The 19447-nt window shown below is 55.3% G+C and overlaps 1 protein-coding gene across 10 annotated transcripts in view; it reads left to right on the forward strand.

Annotated features, from left to right (window-relative positions):
• Positions 1–19447, forward strand: part of LOC140197794 (lysine-specific demethylase 6B-like) — a 225974-nt gene that overhangs the window by 183580 nt on the left and 22947 nt on the right. For 5 of the 10 annotated variants that reach the window (XM_072258243.1, XM_072258242.1, XM_072258244.1 and 2 more), the window contains 10 exons: positions 3360–3457; positions 5184–5566; positions 8448–8577; positions 8929–9021; positions 11236–11455; positions 12012–12101; positions 12924–13112; positions 13995–14156; positions 15787–16041; positions 17136–18874. In XM_072258243.1, the coding sequence (XP_072114344.1) occupies positions 5461–5566; positions 8448–8577; positions 8929–9021; positions 11236–11455; positions 12012–12101; positions 12924–13112; positions 13995–14156; positions 15787–16041; positions 17136–18874 (2984 nt within the window). In that variant the 5' untranslated portion in view covers positions 3360–3457; positions 5184–5460. The other 5 variants (XM_072258249.1, XM_072258250.1, XM_072258246.1 and 2 more) reach the window with 5 other exon arrangements.

Below are 19447 nucleotides of genomic sequence, written 5' to 3' on the forward strand. Positions count from 1 at the left end.
AGAGCCATAAAACTTTTCTCATTCATTAACCCTTTCATTCCCACAATCATTCGCATGAACTTCCTCTGGACTCTCTCCAATCACAGCACGTCCTTTCTTAGGTATTGGGCCCAAGGCTGCTCACAACCCTCCACATGTGGTCTTTTTCCCAAGGAAAGGGAATCAAAACTAGAGGGCACAGGTTTAAGCTGACATATGAGAGCCCCTGGGTCACCATCCAGTTATCCCACCAATCACCCAGTAGTCCCTGGGTCACCGTGCCCTGTTACCCACCAATCACCCAGCAGCCCCTGGGTCACCATCCAGAAATCCCACCAATCACCCAGCAGCCTCTGGGTCACCGTCCCCTGTTACCCACCAATCACCCAGCAGCCCCTGGGTCACCGTCCCCACCCAGCAGCCCCTGGGTAACCATCCCCTGTTACCCACCAATCATCCAGCAGCCCCTGGGTCACCGTCCCCTGTTACCCACCAATCACTCAGCAGCCCCTGGGTCACCGTCCCCTGTTATCCACCAATCACTCAGCAGCCCCTGGGTCACCGTCCCCTGTTACCCAACATTGGCGGTCTCCTCTCTACACTCTCAGTCCTGACCCAAAACGTCGATCGTTTCTTTCTCCCCCACAGTAGCTCTTTGACCCATGAATTCTTCCAGCAGATTGCTTGGAGTCTCAAGGGTGGTGCATCGTTGAAGTTTAACCTGACCAGGAGCAGGTGACTAATTGCAAATGAGAGATGGTTAACTGTGGGTGTACTGGTGCTGTCATTTGCCCCTTGCTGTGGGCTTTTTAAAACATGGAGGAGATCTCAGAATTAGTACAAGGAGGAGGGACTTCCACGATAAGCAGGGAGACAAAGAGAGTCATACGGCAGGGAAACGGGAATAAAGAATGAGAGGGCAGAATTTTAAGGTGAGAGGGGAGAGATTTACAAAGAACCTGAGGGGGGCAACTTCTTCAACCAGAGAGTTGTCCATATATGGAAGAAGCTGCCAGTGGAAGGGATTAAGGCACGTACAATAATGATGTTTAGAAGATATTTGGACAGGTACATGGGTAGGAAAGGCATTCCCCTCCTGGGGTTCACGGACCCCTCGGTAATGGTACAGGTCCACAGCATTAAAAAGGTTAGGAATCCCTGGGACGTTAGAGGGATATGGGCCCAGTGTTGGCAGCTGGGGCCAGCTTAGATGAGAAACCCAGTTGGTCTGTTTCTGTGCTCTATGACACCAGTGAACTGATGAGAAATAAGAAACCAAAGCAGGAGTAGGCCATTCAGCCCATCTACAGCCACTGTACCAGCTAATAAGACCTGTGAGTGATCTTTGACCTCACGACTGACTTCCAATTCCCTTAATATCTGAAAATTCATTCTAAAAATTCCACATGTGAGGCTACTCAGTGAGTTCACCTCCAGAGGGGAGGGAGTTCTGAAGGTTCACTGCTCCTTGGGTGAAGAATCTCTGTCAGGTTGGCTGGACTGTGACTCCTGGTCTGGGACAGTCCAGCCTGGGGGAGAGCCATCTCCAGTTTAGGTGGAGATGACGACATCCTCCGTCTCAGATTGGCCGGACTGTGACTCCTCCTCCAGGACAGTCTAGCCTAGGGGTGCATCATCTCCAGCTTAGGTGGGCATTCTGGTCAGCAAGGGTGAGTTAGTTCTTGTTTCCACGCCGTCTAACTACTCAGCCACAGGCTCGAGGGGAAACCAAGGTCTAACTTAAGCAGAGTGAGTCGCGATGATGCGTGGAAGGCCCGTAACAAACGTTACAGTGGGAATCCAGAGTCACAGAAGCACTGAGACACCCTTCAACCCAGCCAGACGACCACGGACGCCCACTCACAGTAACCCTTACCCAGTCTCATAACCCTAGCCCAATGTGTATAATCAGATGGATGCAGAGGGGTGAGTGTGGAGCGCATTCTCTGAGTCAGATCAGGTACAGAAGACCTGCTGTGCTGTGCCATTCAGTAACTGTAACCTACCCAAGCAGTGCTGGCAATTAGAACAGATGTTTACAGCATCAACGATAGCAACAAATGCCACACAACAGTCACGAAATTAGTCAGCTTTTGAATAATGAATGATCTTTTTCTCTGAAACTGTGTCACTGGGATGAAATTAAGAGTGGGTGGGTGGAGGGGGGGAGAGGTGCCTTGTCACAAGCCTCTTTTGGATTCCCCCTTCGTCTGAGGTCACTTCCTGATTCGGTATGGCTCCCTGCTCACCAATTGGCTCGCTGCCCACCCTCCGCACCATGTCACAAGCCGTTGTCGTTGGTTACCTGTAAAATTCCCAGTTGTCAGCCAGCCTGAGTCAGACTTACCAGATTTATTTTTTTTTTTTGAAACATGATTTGCCTCGACCTTTACGGTCGGGGCCAAGTGAGTTTTGCTTCCGAGAAGATGGGAATGGGGAGGTGAGGTTTTTGAGGGAGGGGGAAAAAGGCGTTCGATTCTTGTAAATGTTCCAGACAGAGAGAGAGAAAGAGAAGTGGGGGGGTGGGGAATGGGATGGAGAGAGAGACAAGAGACAGAGGGAAGGAAGTAGAGAGGGATGGGGGGGGAAAGGGAGGGGGAAGAGAAAGGGAGGGAGAGAGTGCATTTTAACAGCACTCTGAGGACCAGGTGCGAGTCTCCCTCTCTCTCTGCATTGCTGGGAAAGAAGATTCAAGCTTTCCCAGACCAGGAACCCTCATAGTTTTCTTTTCTCAAGTCGTGAAGAGGGTGGGGGAGGGAGCAGAGTGAGTCAGCCCTCTCCTCATCCAGGCAGAGAGGTGGTGCACCCCAGTCCCCTATCAGGGACAGGCCATTATGCTGCCCTGGTGACACTGCCTCCAGCCAACTAGTTGGCCGGCGCTGCAGGCTGGTAGAGTGAGGTTGTCCTATTGAGTGATGGGCACACTGGGGAAGAAAGGGTAAACCAGGTGGTGGAAGGGGAATGGGCGCCCTCCAGTGGTCGGAGGTAGGAGTGCATGGCCAGGGAGACGCCGGGACACTTCGCCTGTCATCTGGGTGAAGCTGGATACAGCTGGCGGGGCAGAACAGAGTGTCCGGACAGACAGCAGCGGGCCAAGGAGAAGCCCCGGGACAGTTTGCAAGATTCCCTCCTGCTAACACCGTCCCTCCTGTCCACAAACCTATTTCAAATCAGAGTCAGGTTTATTGTCACCGACATTGATGGTGAAATGTGTTGTTTTTGTGACACCAGGACACACATATTATTGTATATTTCAATGGAATATCCAGGGAGTGTTCACGGTTCAGGGAATGTGCAGAAATCTGATGGTGGAGGGGAATTTGCTAGCCCTATTCTCCTCATCTCATGGCTTTAAAAGCATCTTCTATTTTCCCCGCCAGTGAGTTTTGCCACAGAGACCAGAAGAGCGCAGCTGATTGGTTGAAAGAGTCCTGCAATCTGAGCTTCGATTGGCCACCGGGAGTGTCTGTGAGCTCCGGTAGGTGAAGCTGGTGAAGTGTGGGCGACGGGGGTGGGGGGCTGAGCTGGGTGCAGGGGGCTTTTAGGAGGGTCTCTGCCACACCCCACTCTGTGGCCGGACCCTACTTCCAACGTAGACCCTGGGGCTGTCACTGTCCAGTTGGCCTCCTGTCTAATTCCGTCTCTGGGTAGCCACCAGCTCGGTGTTATGAACATTGAGTTCTCTAACTTCCAGAGGGTACTGCCCTCTGTTTCAACCCTGTCACACCACCCCCCCCCACCCCCACCTTTCCTCTCTCGATTTCTATTCCCCATTCTGTTCAAAGTTCAAAGTAAGTTTATTACCAAAGTGCCATATACCACCCTGAGATTTATTTTCTTGTGGGCATTCACAGGAAAAAAGGGAAACAGTTGAATTTTAATAAAAACTAGACACAGACGGAGACTGACAATGTTCTAGTTACCCTCTCATCCCTTCTCCCCCACCCTTATGACCTGCCCATCATCTCCCTCTGGTTCCCCACATCCTTCCCATCATTCCATGGATCCCCGTTCTCTCCCATTAGAATCAGCCCTTCACCTCATTCCCCCCCATTGCACCCTCATCCTCCTCCATCCACCTGCCTTACACCTCACCTGGTCTCACCTATTACCTATCCCCACATTCTCATCCTGACTTCTGCCCCCTTCCTTTCCAGTCCTGATAAGGGTCTTGTCAAAGTTCAAATTAAATTTATTATTCAAGTCACCATATACAACCCAGAGATTAATTTTCTTGTGAGCATACTCAATAAGTCTATAGAATAATAGCCATAACAGAATTAATGAAAGACTGCCCAACTAGAGCTTCCAACCAGAGTGCAGAAAACAACAAACTGCAAGTACAAAAAGAAATAAATAATAATAAATAAACAATAAATATTGAGAACATGAGATGAAGAGGTCTTGAAAGTTAAGTCTGTAGGTTGTGGGAACATTTCAATGATGGGGCAATAGTTCAGGAACCTGATGGTTGAGTGGTGATAACTGTCCTTGAACCTGGTGGTGTGAGTCCTGAGGCTCCCATACCTTCCCGTGCTACCTGAGCTGTCAGTTGCTCCAGCAGTTTCTGTGTGTTGCTCAAGATTTCCGGCATCTGCAGAATCTCGTATTTCTTGTTTAAAGTCCCTGATATGTCCTGTTACCTACAGTTGGAGCATTTTTGTTTAAAATAGTTTCTGTGTTGAACACCTCTATTCCATCTGCCAAAAGCGGAATTTCCCGGTGGCCACCCGTTTAAATTCCCATTCCCATTCTGATATGTCGATCCAGGCCTCCTCTTTTGCCACGATGAGGCCACTCTCATGGTGGAGGAGCAACACTTTATATTCCCTCTGATGACATGAATATTGATTTCTCCATCTGTTTAAAATTCCCTCCCCCTCCCTCCTCCTATTCTGCACTTTGGCCTCTTCTCACCTGCCTGTTACCTCCCCCTGGGACCCCTCCTTCTTCCCTTTATCCTATGGTCCACTCTCCTCTCTTATAACAATTACAGCATGGAAACAGCCACCTCAGCCCTTCTAGTCCAATTATCAGATTCCTTCCTATCCAGTCCTTTACCTTTCCCACCTACCTGGCTTCACCCATCACCTTCCAGGTAGCCTCCTTCCCCTCCCCCCACCTTTCTGGCATCTTCCCCGTTTCTTCTCAGCGCTGTTGCAGGATCTTGGCCCGAAACATTGACTGTTAATTCATCTCCATAGATGCTGCCTGACCAGCCGAGTTCCTCCAGTGTTTTGTGTGAGTTGCGCTGAGAATTTGTGTGGGAGCTGAGCGTGCTCTCGGATTTTCCCACAACCTGCAGGCATCTCACACAGATCAGGTGATTGTGGCACACACTAGTGTGTGAAGGAATGCCTCGTTCATGTGAGGATCACAGAATATGTGTGACAAGAACACACCTATAAATGAAGCGACATTCAAAACCCGGAACGTGTAGGTGACGCGAAAAGGAATGCTCAGGTGACAAAGACACAGGAGATGCTACCGATGCTGGTAATCTTGGTCAACGTACAAAATGCTGGAGGAGATCGCCAGGTCAGGCAGCACCTGTACGGGGGAAATAAACTGCCAACGTTTCGGGAAGGTACTGGAGCCGTAAGACTTGCACCGCCACGTTCAGGAATGGGCAGCGATGAAGGGGAATCCACAGTTGACATTTCGGGCCGACACCCCTCAACAGGTTAAAGCAAGGGGTTCCCAACTATTTTCAAGCATGGACCCCTACAATTCACTGAGGGGTCATGGACCCCAGGTTAGGGACCCCTGCCAGCTAAAGCGAGGCACACAAAACGCCGGAGGAACTCAGCAGTCAGGCAGCATTTATGGAGGGAAATAAACAGTCTACACTTTGGACCAAGACCCTTCATCGAGCTAAAGTGACCATGTTGGAAGAGGTGGGGTTAGGAGTCTGAGACTGGGACCACACCACCGGCAAGGGGAGGTGAGAGAGGTGACTGGTTCAAGAATCTGACAGCAGTGGGGAAGAAGCTGTACTCGAGTCTGGTCATCCGGGAAGGGGAAGTGAGAGAGGTGACTGACCTGGGAGTCTGACAGCAGTGGGAAAGAAGCTGTACTCGAGTCTGGTCATCCGGGATGGGGAGGTGAGAGAGGTGACTGGTCAGGAGTCTGACAGCAGTGGGGAAGAAGCTGTTCTTGAGACAGGTAAATTGGTAAATTATTGTCATGTGCTGAGGTCCAGTGAAAAGCTGCATGCTGTCCTTAAAGGCCACTTCCTCACATCGACGTCGTACAAGGGAAACAGTAATCCTATTATTGCTACTATTCTATAGTAACACACACAGAATGCTGGAGGAACTCGGGAGGTCAGGAAGCATCTATGGAAACAAGTAAACAGTCAACGGTTTGGGCCGAGACTCTTCATCTGGACTAAGAGGGAAGGGGGGAGATAGCTGAATTAAAATGTGGGGAGAAGGGAAAGAGCCTAGCTGGAAGTTAGCTACCACCTGCCACAAGCAGGACTTCCCGGTGGCCAAACATTTTAATTCCCATTCCCGTTTGAACATGTCCATCCATGGCCTTCCCTTGTGCCAAGATGAGGCCAACCTCGGGGTAGGGGAGCAACACCTTGTTTCCTCGGGGTAACCTCCAATCTGATGGAATGACTATCACTATCTCCTTCTGGTAAACAAAATCAACACACGCACACGCACACGCACGCACACACACACACACACACACACACACACACACACACACACACACACACACACACACACTTTCTCCATTCTCTACTCAGGCCTTTCACTTATTCTCACCTGCTATCCCCCTCCCACCCCGGCTCCCCCCCCTCCTTCGTCCCATGGTCCACTCTCCTCTCCTATCAGATTCTTCCCTCTCAAGCCCTTTGTCCTTCCCACCTACCTGGCTTCACCTCTCACCTTCCAGCTAGCCTCTTCCCCCTCCTCCTTCATCCCACCTTTTTATTCTGGTGCCTTCCCCCTCCTTTCCAGTCCTGAAGAAGGACCTGAATTGTTCACAGTTTATTCCCCTCCACAGATGCTGCCTGACCTGCTGAGTTTCTCCAGCATTTTGTGTGTGTTGCTCTGGATTTCCAGCATCTGCAGACTTTCCCATGTTTACTACTCTATAGATTTGTACAATACAGTATACAGTAGGAAAATTAATCTTATTGTGCTGATGTAGCTGTACTCAGACGATAAATTTATTTGAACTTTGAATGAAGTGTCACAGTTACAGAGAGAATGCAGTGCAGGCACACGGTTGGGTCAAAGACCATGGTGAGGTAGGTTGTGAGGTCAAATGTCCACTTCATTGCACAAAGGGATCTTATAACAGCTGGACAGGAGCTATCCCTGTGCAGGCACAGGGTTTTGTATCTCCTGCTCGATGGGGAAGGAGGGAACGCCCAGCATGGGAGCATTCTGAGTATGTTTTCTGCTTCCTAAGGTAGCAAGGAGTGAAAGCTGTAGTATTGATGTCTCCTTCCCCATAAGGGGGAGCTGAGGATTAGGACTGCCACGTTCAGATTAATATGTTCATCATGGCTGCTGTGGATTCAGTGTTTGTCACTTCCTCCCTCTCCACCCAGACTCTGGGGTGGATATGCTGCCGGATCCCATGGGTAACCCCTTCACATACGTGGTTTGGCTGTAATCTCGCATTAGAGCAGGGAGACCAGTAAACAACTTGAAAATCCATCACACAGTCCTGCTCATTGCAAATCTCTGTACCCCCAGGTCTGCAGAGGGTGTCAACAAAGAGACTGTGACTGACACTGGTAGTGTGTGATGGGACAGTGTAGAGGGAGCTTCACTCTGTGTCTGACCCTGGGAGTGTGTGATGGGACAGTGTAGAGGGAGCTTCACTCTGTGCCTGACCCTGGGAGTGTGTGATGGGACAGTGTAGAGGGAGCTTCACTCTGTGTCTGACCCTGGGAGTGTGTGATGGGACGGTGTAGAGGGAGCTTCACTCTGTGTCTGACCCTGAGAGTGTGTGATGGGACAGTGTAGAGGGAGCTTCACTCCGTGTCTGACACTGGGGGTGTGTGATGGGACAGTGTAGAGGGAGCTTCACTCTGTGTCTGACCCTGGGAGTGTGTGATGGGACAGTGTAGAGGGAGCTCACTCTGTGTCTGACCCTGGGAGTGTGTGATGGGACAGTGTAGAGGGAGCTTCACTCGGTGTCTGACCCCGGGAGTATGTGATGGGACAGTGTAGAGGGAGCTTCACTCGGTGTCTGACCCCGGGAGTATGTGATGGGACAGTGTAGGGGGAGCTTCACTCTGTGTCTGACCCTTCCTCTCTCTTTCCTGTTTGGGAGGGATCTGCAAGACCGGAATAAACAGAGGAACCAGGAGATAAAACTTGCATTTCTGATCCCTGGTTTCAGAGAGAAGTGGGAGGGAGCGTGATGTTGTCGTGCATGAAGGGTATTTGTTCCCTGAACCGACCCTCCCCATTTCACCCCTGCTGTTGCCCCCACAGACTGGATGCATCATCCGACGGAACAGGTGGGGGTACGGGCTGCCCGTGAAGCTTTCTCCGTCAGTGGCCTGGGACGGCAGCCAGGGGGCTGGGGCCCAGCTCCCCAACGCTCCTGGTCTCACAGCAGCAGGTAGGCAGTTGCCAGTCAATGGGACCTCGCTGGGGGTGTGGCGGCTGGGGATTCGAGGGGTCGTCGGTGCAGAGGGGAATGAGGTGACAGAGTTTGATGGTTGAGGGGATGAGGGGTCAAGGTGTCAAGAGGTGGGGGTTAAGGGTTCGAAGGGTCAGTGAGCCCAAATCCTGCTTTCTTCTTGTCGGGGAAGCAGGATGAGATGGGGATGAGATCCAACGAATGTCGAAAGTTTTAAACCCTGTTTCCTTGTTTCCCTCCCTCCGTTCCAACTACTTGCTCTTTCCTCTCTCCCCCTCCCTCTCTCCCCTCTCCCCACCCTGTCACCCCCTTCTCTTCTCCCCTCCCCAGGTGTTCTGCCAGTGTCGGCCAGCCCCAGTACAACTCCTACCCTCCGCACGTTCCAAGTTTAGGGCTCTCTGTGAAGCCTTACAGTACATTAGGGTGAGTACCGGGGTTTGGGGTGGGAGAGGGCTGTGTTACTTCAGGGGTCGCTGACACAGACCCCTGGTCTGATTCACCATCTGTAGTGGGCGGGTTTCCCAGCCTGTTCCTCAGGCTGATCATGCACCCCATTTCCCCTGGCCAAGGCTGAGAGATGATGCACCCCATTTCCCCTGGCCAAGGCTGAGAGATGATGCACCCCATTTCCCCTGGCCAAGGCTGAGAGCTGTCATGTCTGGGGTGGATTGAGGATGGGTTTCTACCTCACACCCTGGCTGTGGAAGTTCACTTATCAGCAGCCTTTGAACCCATTCACCTGTGGCACCATTTCGGAAGCTCCAGTGCTCTTGTTCAGAATCTCCAGTGGCTCTCTTTGTGACATTTCCTGCTCCCTTTAAACCCACCGGCACCCCATCTCCCTTTAAACCCACCGGGACCCCATCTCCCTTTAAACCCACCGGCACCCCATCCCCCTTTAAACCCACCGGGACCCCATCCCCCTTTAAACCCACCGGGACCCCATCTCCCTTTAAACCCGACAGGACCCTGTCTCCCACTCCATTTTAACCTGTGGGGAACCCATCTCCCTTTAAACCCACCGGTGCCCCATCCCCCTTTAAACCCACCGGGACCCCATCCCCCTTTAAACCCACCGGGACCCCATCTCCCTTTAAACCCGACAGGACCCTGTCTCCCACTCCATTTTAACCTGTGGGGAACCCATCTCCCTTTAAACCCACCAGGACCCCATCTCCCTTTAAACCCGACAGGACCCTGTCTCCCACTCCATTTTAACCTGTGGGGAACCCATCTCCCTTTAAACCCACCAGGACCCCATCCCCCTTTAAACCCACCGGTGCCCCATCCCCCTTTAAACCCACCGGGACCCCATCCCCCTTTAAACCCACCGGGACCCCATCTCCCTTTAAACCCGACAGGACCCTGTCTCCCACTCCATTTTAACCTGTGGGGAACCCATCTCCCTTTAAACCCACCAGGACCCCATCTCCCTCTAAACCCACCGGGACCCTGTCTCCCACTCCATTTAAACCTGTGGGGAACCCATCTCCCTTTAAACCCACCAGGACCCCATCTCCCTCTAAACCCACCGGGACCCTGTCTCCCACTCCATTTAAACCTGTGGGGAACCCATCTCCCTTTAAACCCACCAGGACCCCATCTCCCTCTAAACCCACCGGGACCCTGTCTCCCACTCCATTTAAACCTGTGGGGAACCCATCTCCCACTCCTCTTACGGCCGCCATGACTCCATCACCTGCTTCTTTTAAATAAATCGGGACCCCCCGTCCATCTCCCTTTAAACCACTGGGACCCCATCACCTGCTTCCTTTAAACCCATCAGGAATCCATCTCCAGCTCTCTTTAAACTTGCCTGGACCCTGTGTCCCACTCCCTCTAAACAAACCAGAACCCCGTCTCCCACTCCCTTTAAACAAATTGGGAGCCGGTCTCCAGCTCCCTTTAAACCCACCAGAACCCCATCTCCAGCTCCATTCCCAGTCATTGGCCACATCTCCCAGTTAGGATAACCCAGCTCACTGGTGGTACGTGAGTTGCTCCTCTCCCCCAGTGGCCAGAGGTACGTTCTTTGTGCGAGGAGAGGTTTTTTTGCATGGACGAGGAATCATATGGATTGAATAAACAGAAGGGGGGAGGTAACACTTGTGTTTCTGGTGCACGGGTGTGAAAAAAAGTTCTGAGGGAGGGTGAAGTTATTGCACCTGCTACTAGCAGCCCTGGTGGCAAACCTTTTGGAGAATACATGCCCAAAAATAAATTAAAAACTCGCTACCCAAGTACTGATAAGTACACGAGGATTTCAAAGCATATTTTCCAATGTCGTGCATTCTCACAACTGTCTAGCTGGTGACAAGCCGGTGTGAGAAATTTCCCATAAAAACATCTCATTGCCCTTGGGTTGTGGAAAAAAATCATTCATTGCTTCATTTGTCAGTAAAGATAATTTTCCATCTTTCAATTATGGGTGGGGTTTTTAAAAATTGAGGGGTGGCACTGTATGCCACGTGTCAATAGGAATTGTTGCACTTGGGCACCAGTGCCGTGGGTTTGCCTCCTGGTTCTGGGGCATTATGCTTGATGCCAGGTGACTGATGGTGTTGGAGCTGGACAAGAGCGCTAATCCCGGTCCAGCAACCTGCCTCTGACTCTCCACGGGCTCTCCTCCCCACCCAGGTTGCCTCGAGCACTGCACAGCAAGCTCGAGGGCATCCACGGCTGTGTGCAGTCCCTGCTGCAGGAGCAGCCCCAGCCCCGCGTGTGGGAGCAGCTGGGACAGATCTACGAGTCCGAGCAGGAGCTGGACGATGCCATTAAGTGCTACCAGACCGCGGCGCGGTACACCAGCGGCTTCAGCTACGCCGATCTCAGCAACAGGATCAGCCGGCTGCAGCAGGTGAGGGGTCGAGTTTCAGCACCCGGCTGGGCGCGGTCACACAGCACCTAGGCGTAGCACCGTGGGGCGAGGGGAAGGAACTATTCGGTAGATATATCCGTGATGTATTGGGCACAGTCCACCACCCTCTGCATCTTCTTGCGTTCCTGCCTATTGGTGATGCAACCACTCGGGCACCTCTGCAGAAGTTTGCTGGAGTGTTTGTTGTTGACAAGCTCTATGAAGCTTTATGAAAGTAAAGACGCTGGACTACATTTACTGCAGTTTCAATCCTATCATAACATTCAAAGGGGTAACCGGACTGGTCAACACAGTCAGGTGCACCAGCTGCGTTTCAACCAGTTCCTGGTGTGGGATTCCAGTGGCAGATCTCGGGCCGTCGGAGGGTTGGGGTGGAGGCTGAACCATCTCACGCAGCAGATTGTGGTGTGGCACTGAGCGGTCCCGACCCGACCCGACCCTGTCCTGGACTGCGGTTCTAACACACTGATGTTTCTGTGTTCCATCAACGCCCGCCCCTCTTTCCCCCCCACCCCCCCACCCTCTGCACCGGCAGGTCCATGTCTGGAAGCTGCACTCCAGCGCCCCCCAGAGCCGCTCGCGGGCACTGCCGCCCCTGCAGGAGGTCTGGAGTTTGTTACAACAGGTGAGGTTTCTCCCCCCCCCCTCCGCTGACCACCCCTCCATTCTCCATTGACCCCCCCCCCACCTACCCGCTGACCTCCCTCCCCATCCTGTAGATTCTCTGCTGAAGCCCATTGGAACAACTGCCTGCATCAAAATGGGCCCCACGGTACATAGGGGTCAGTGCGACGTTATTACAGCTCGGGTGGGGGGGGGTGGGCAGAGTTTGTAGTCCAGTCCTGGCGTCCTCTATAAGGAGTTTGTGCGTGGGTTTCCCCCGGCTGCTCCAGTTTCCTCCCACAGTCCAAAGACGGACAGGGCAGGGTAATTGGTCATTGTAAATCGTCCCGTGGTTAGGCTAGGATTGAGTCGGGGGTTGTCGGGCCTGGGGCAGCACGGTTCAAAGGGCTGAAGGGCCTACTCCACAATATGTGACTAAATAAATAAATTTCATCCCTCACTCTCTCTTTCCATTCCCTTTTCTGCTCTCTATCCATCTCCATTTCAACAACTCTCTGATTCCCCTCCCTTTGCTCTTCATCTCCTTTTTTCTCATTCTCCCCTCCTCTCCTTACCCCCATTCCCCATCCTACTCCTCTCCTCCTCGGTCCCCCTCCCCTCTCTCTCTCTCTCTCTCCCCATTTCCCCCCCCTCTCTCCTCTCCCTCTCCTGTTCCCCTCTCTCTCTCCCCTCTGCTCTCCTCCTCATTCCTCTTTCCCCTCTCCCTTTCTGCTCCTGTCCCCACTCCTCCCCTCCTCTCCCTCCTCCCTCCTCATTTTCCACCCCTGCCTCCCTCCCCTCTCCTCTCCTCTGCCCTCCACCCTCCGCATCCTCCTGTATGCAGAAGAGAAGCTACAACACCAAGAACGGCTGTCAGCTGAAGAGACCAGGGGGTCCTGCAGACCACTGCTCACCTCCACCCACCCCCTCGCCCTCCCTGCACCAGGCCGCCTGGTCCTCGCACGGCAGCGAAGTTCCGAACCCGGTGAAGAGACGGCGAAGTGTGAGCCCGGACCATGCACCGAGTCACCAGGTACTGGAAGTGTCTGTATTTCACCAGGTACTGGGAGTGCCCATATTTCACCAGGGGCCGAGATATCCTGAACATTGTGGCACTGGAACACGGTTAATTCTGATACTGTGCCTTTAGGAGGGGTAGGAGGTGTTGCAAATGGGACCAGCTTCAATGGTCACATGGTCAGTATGGACAAGATGGGCTGAAGGGCCTGATTATGTTCCTGTGTTGAATGGTCTTATGGAATGTCAGTGTGGAAATGGGAAGGGAGGGGGTGCAAACGTCTGACAGTGGGAGCCGCCTACGGAGGGTGATTGGAGTTTCACTGGTCACTGCAGCAGAAATCTGTCACTGGGCATCACCATCCGGTACGGGGCCTTACAGAGTAAACAGGTCTTGTGTTCCTTCCGGGGTGGACACCCTGTGATTGCCCAAGGGACCTGACCCAGCAAGTGTGTCAGGGACACCAGAAGACACAGCCTCAGAATTGAGGGATGTTCATTTAGGGCAAAGATGAGTCAGAGGGTGGTGAATCTGTGGAATTCATTGCCATAGGCAGCAGCGAAGACCAAGTCATTGCGTGTAATTAAGACAGAGGTTTGAAAAATTCTTGATTAGTCAGGGCATCAGTGGTTACGGGAGAGGCTGGAGAATGCGATAATAAATCAGCCATGATGGAATGGTGGAGTTGTTCAATGGGCTGAATGGCCTCATTCTGCTCCTGTGTCGAATGGACCACCTCCTTCAGGGACCCTGTTTTCAAACCATCCAATCCACACAGTAACTGGGTGCTGCATGTAGCCCCAACCCGCGTGGCGTGTGAGACATGCATCCGCGAGGTGCGGGTGGTCACCGTACATTAACGCGTCTGCCCCCTTTTACTCCCCCCCCCCCTTCCAGCATGCCCACGGTGCAGGAACGCAGAGGCTGGGGGAGACCACCCACTCCGGCTCCCACCCCCACCCCCAATTCCAGCCGCAGAGAACGGACGTCGTCTCCTGGCACCACGCACACAAGGAGCCATGGCCGCAGGGAAGGAGGGAGGCAACGCCCGTCGTTCAGGTACAGCCTCACCGAACCCTGGGACCACTGGTGCATGGGGGGGGGGGGGCGTGGGGTACGGGGCGGATCGTGGGGTACGGGGGGATCGCGGGGCACAGGGGGATCCCAGGGCACGGGGATCGCGATGCACGGGGGATCGCGATGCACGGGGGATCGCGATGCACGGGGGATCGCAATGCACGGGGGGGATCGCAGGGCGCGGGGGGATCGCAGGGCGCGGGGGGATCGCGATGCATGGGCGGATCGCGGGTCACGAGGGGGATCACGGGGTACGGGGGGATCATGGGTCACGGGGGGATTGCGGGTCACGGGGGGATTGCGGGTCACGGGGGGATCTCGGGGCACGGGGTGATCACGGGGTACGGGGGGATCATGGGTCACGGGGGGATCATGGGTCACGGGGGGATCGCGGGTCACGGGGGGATTGCGGGTCACGGGGGGATTGCGGGTCACGGGGGGATCTCGGGGCATGGGGTGATCACGGGGTACGGGGGATCGTGTGGCACGGGGGGATTGCGGGTCATGGGGGGATCGCGGGTCACGGGGGGGATCGCGGGGTGCTCCCCGAAAGTGGCGACACAAGTACGTGGGGTGGGAAAGAAGAGGCACGGCAGGCTTGCCTTCATTGGACAGGCGGGTGATTAAAAGAGCCAAGAAGTTACGTTGCTCCTGTGAGCCCACATTCAGCCCCATTGCAGGAAGGTTGTGGAGGTGTCAGGGTGCAGGAGGGATTGCTTTTCTTGTCGGAGCTATATCGAGGGGCTGGACAAAGTTGGGTAGTTTTGTGTGGAGCGGTGGCGGCTGTGGAGAGATATGATAGAGGTTTATAACGTTCTGAGAGATGCAGACTGGACAGGCAGTATCTTTATGTCAGAGTAGAAGTGTCAAATGCTAACAGGCATGCACTTGAGGGAAGAGGTTTAGAGTTACGGGGCATGATGTTTTGAATTGGCATTGTGTGTAGCACAGATATGATGGGCTGAAAGGCCTCTTCCTGTTCTGTGTTCTAACTGAGAGAGAGAGAGAGAGAATGGGGAGCGGTGGGCAGAGAGAGAGGGGGGTCTCATCGCACAGTTTCCTAGACAGAAGCGTGCTGGCAGTTGGAGTGAAGTGTGTCCCACTGCACAGGAGAGGGAGGCGCAGGACGTGGAGGATAAACAGGGCAGGAGGAGTGTGAGTGGGGATCAGAGATGTAGCTGAGCGATGGAAGCCACAGCAAAGTTGTGGTGGGACGATCAGTCCCTGTGACTGAGTGGGTTTCCCCTGAGTGCTCTGGTTCCCTCCCACGTCCTAATGATGTGCGGGGCTTGATGGGTTAATTGGCCGCTGTATATCTGTGATTTATCTATTTAGAGAGACGGCGCAGAACAGGCCCTTGACTACCTTTTCAGTGTGTGGGTAAGAAGTGTAATCTGGGAGGAGGTGACAGAGACATGGGACCTGTGCAGAAGGGTCAGCATGCATTCAATGGATTGAAGGGCCTGTTTCCCTGATCTGTGGACTTGTGACGGGTATGGGGAGGGCTACAGGTTTGGGGTCTGTGTGTGCGACTGCGTCTCTGTGTGCGTTTGTGTGTATAGGGCTGTGTGAACTGTCTCTCACTCTCTCTCTTCCCCCCCCCCCAATGAAGGAACACAGGAAACCAGAAATCCACCCTTCCACGCCCAGCACCCCCACCGTCCTGGTCACCACAGCATCCGGTGATAGTGCTGCCTCCTCGCAGGGAGGGTCCCATGGCCGGGCAGCCTGCCAGGGGCAGGGGGAGAAGGAGGGCGCAGGAAGGAGGCCCAGAATGGAGGGTGAGACCTCGCCGGGAGAGACCGCTTCGCAGCAGAGGACAGCGGGACCTGACCGGGGAGTGTCGTGGAAAGTCACCCCCAGCCCCGTGAGTAGCTCAGAGCTCTGTGTCCCAGCCCAGAACCCCCTCCCAGTGCATCTGTACTCCATCCCCTAGCACCTCCCCACCCCACCCTCCCGCTCAATACAATCCACTCCCCCACGCCTCACTCCGAATTCGTCACACTCAAATCATTCACGTCGCCCTGAGTCCCTGGAGAACCCACCTCTCTCCAACCATTCGTGTGAAATCACGAGGGGCTTAGATGGTCTTGTACCCCAGGGTTGGTGAATCAAGAACCAGAGGGCACAGGTTTAGAATGGGGGGGGGGTAGATTTAACAGGAACCTGAGGGAGCAGCTTCTTCACCCAGAGCGTGATCAGTTTGTGGAACGAGATGCCTGAGGGAAAGGTTGTGCCCAGTCATAGTAACATTGCAAAGACACTGAGGTAGGGGGTTCCCAACCTGTTTATTGCCATGGACTAATACCAGTCACCATGGGGTATGGGGATCCCGGTTTGGAAAACTCTGGTTCACAGAGATCATTCTGTGTTGTGTCGTATGATAAGAGCGATCGTGGTCTTTCTGTGACCATGATTGTTCTTGGAAAGTTTTTCTACACAAGTGGTTTGGCATTGCCTTCTTCTGGGCAGTGTCTTTACAAGATGGGTGACCCCAGCCATTATCAATACTCTTCAGAGATTGTCTGCCTGGCGTCAGTGGTTGCATAACCAGACTCGTGATCTGCACCGGCTGCTCGTACGACCATCCACCACCTGCCCCCATAGTTTCACATGACCCTGATCGGTGGAAGGGGGGCTATTGCCCAAGGGTGACCTGCAGGCTGGCAGAGGGAAGGAGTGGTAGAAATGCATCTCCACCCTGTGAAAGGTTTCCCAACCATTTTTTTATGCCATGGAGCCTAACAGCTAACTGAGGGGTCTGTGGACCGCAGGTAGGGGAACCCCTGCGCATGGAGACCGAACGCGTGCGTGTACGTGGGCATCTTGGCTGGCATGGGTGGGTTGTCCCTGTTACTCGGAGAGGCTGTGCCTGCTCCCTTGCAGTGTAATCCTGTCCATCGCTTGCCCTGCCATCTCATTGCAGAGGATGATTTAACGGTCTCTCTCCTCCTCCCGCAGAGCCTCCAGCACTCAGAGGTCAAAGGCCGGGCTCCGAGCAGCCGACAGGAGCGGGAGGGAACGCCTCGCCAGGGTGGGGGCAAGGCCGCCGAGAAACCCGAGGCTGAAGCTCAATCGTGTATCCCCCCCAGCTCTGTGCGTTCCTCACCCAGCCAAGCCAGGGAGGAAGAAGAAGGGGAGCCAGGCCGCCCCCAACCCCAGCCCCGTACCCAACCGACCCCTGCCCTGCGGCCGAGCGGGACGCCACCCACCACCCCAGAGCAGCCAGACAGGAGCCCGCCTGCAGCCAAGGATCAACGGGTCCAGAAGGGCGGAGGGGCCTTGGCTCAGTCCATCCGTGACGCCCCGTCCCCGGCCTCACCTCGGGAGCCCTGCCGGGCCGCACAGCCCCGGATGCCGCCCCTCTCCGGCCCTCACCGCACTTGCACTGACCAGGAGGCCAGAGGTAAGCCGGCCCCAAGGCTGATGCTCCACCAGGCAGCCGGGGCTCCGGCCTCAGTTGGTAGGCCGAGCCGGCCAACCGATGAGGCCCTGAGCCTCGCCGACGACCCTAAGCTGGCGTGTGCGGTTGGCGGTGCTGAAGGCCGCTGGCTGCCCAGGCCTCCGCCTCTCACCTGCGGCCTCCCGGCCCGCACAGTGGCAGCAGCAGCTCTGCCACAGCCGCGGCCTTCCCCCTCTGCTATCCCCACCCACCCAACGCCCTGCACCCCAAAGCAGGAGGCCTTACCAGCTCTCGAAGCCCAGCCGCCCAGTGTGGCGGCAGAAACCGAGGCTGAGGCATTGGGCCGCCACCGGGCCGAGCGTTCACCTGAGCCCGAGGAAGAGAAGAGGCTCCCCTGTAAGGCATCTCCGGCCTCCTCCTCGCCCAGCGACCGGTCCCCAGCCAGCCTGCCCGACAGTGAGGTGTGGATCAAGGCCGTCTTCGCCGACGAGGCCCGACATCATCGGCGGCGTCACCACCACCACCATCACCGGCACCGACATCGGCCTTCTCCCCCTCACCCATCTCACGCGCAGGCCGCCGAGCCCCGTCCCGAGCCTGGCACTGCCCACGCCTCCCCCAAAGCAGCAGAGTCACCGGCCAAGGGGCCTGCCCCCGAGCCCAGCCCTGCCCACGCCCCACCCCAGGCGGCCGAGCCACCCACCAAACAGCTGGCTCCCGAACCCGCGTCCCCGCCGGCCTCGCCCAGCCCCGTCCGCGCCTGCGAGAACGTGGCGGGCGCTCAGCGCCCCTCCTCCAGGGCCAAGGCCACCGGGTCGCCGTCCCCTCCGGCCGCCGGCGGGCAGGACAGGCACTGCGGCAAGCACTCGGCCCGGGACCGCGGGCGCCGCAGCAGCAAGTCGGGGAAGGGGAAGCAGCGGCGGATCCTGGGCAACATTGACCTACAGAGCAAAGAAATCCAGGCCCGGGAGAAGGGCAAGGCCGAGGGCGCCAAACCCTCCAGGCCCTCGGCGCCGATCCTGGAGGAGCCGGAGAGGGCGGAAGGCAAGCGGGCTGAGCCGGCGGCCCCGGCCAGCAGGGAGTCAGATGCTGGCAGCCGAACCTCCCTTGGGCCTTCGGACATCCTGCGTGTCAAATCCTTCCCCGAGGGCACTACCAAGGAGCTGAAGATCAAGCTGGTGAAGGTGGAGAGCGGCGACCGGGAGACCTTCATTGCCTCGGAGGTGGAAGACAGGCGGCCCCGGCTGTCAGAGCTCACCATCGAAAGTCCCGGGGCCGATATCATCACTGCCTGCAAGTAAGTACAAGGGGAAGGAGGCCTCCCCCCAATCCTCTGAACCCCCTCCCCCTTGTGAACCCCCCTCCCCTGTGAACCCCTCTCCCTCTGAACCCCCTCCCCCTGTGAACCCCCATGAACCCCTCTTCCCCCCTGAGCCCGTCTTCCCCCATGAACCCCTCTTCCCGTGAACTCCTCCCCCTGAACACCCCTCCCTCCCAAAACCCCCTTTCTCCATCCCTCTGAGCGCCCCTATCTCCCTCCCTCCGAACGCTTGTTCCCAAACCCACCCACCCTCTAAAACGGGTGTTTAGCACTCCTGGTGGGCTGAGACAACAGCTTCATGATCAGTAGTTGTAGAGATGTGCATGTTAACTGGACTGATAGACTTAAGCACTGTCAGTGTGAGAGAGCTCGATTAATGTCAGTCCAGGTGTACCTACGTGAGACATACAATCAGACAGGCTGCTGGGGGATGAGGGTTACTGAGGGACGGAGTGAGGGAGCTGGATTAACGTCAGTGACACAGGGTGCTGGGGGAGAGGGGACACTGAGGGATGGAGTTAGGGAGCTGGATTAACGTCAGTGACACAG

The sequence above is a fragment of the Mobula birostris genome, chromosome 5 (assembly GCF_030028105.1).
Source record: "Mobula birostris isolate sMobBir1 chromosome 5, sMobBir1.hap1, whole genome shotgun sequence".
Lineage (NCBI taxonomy): Eukaryota > Metazoa > Chordata > Chondrichthyes > Myliobatiformes > Myliobatidae > Mobula > Mobula birostris.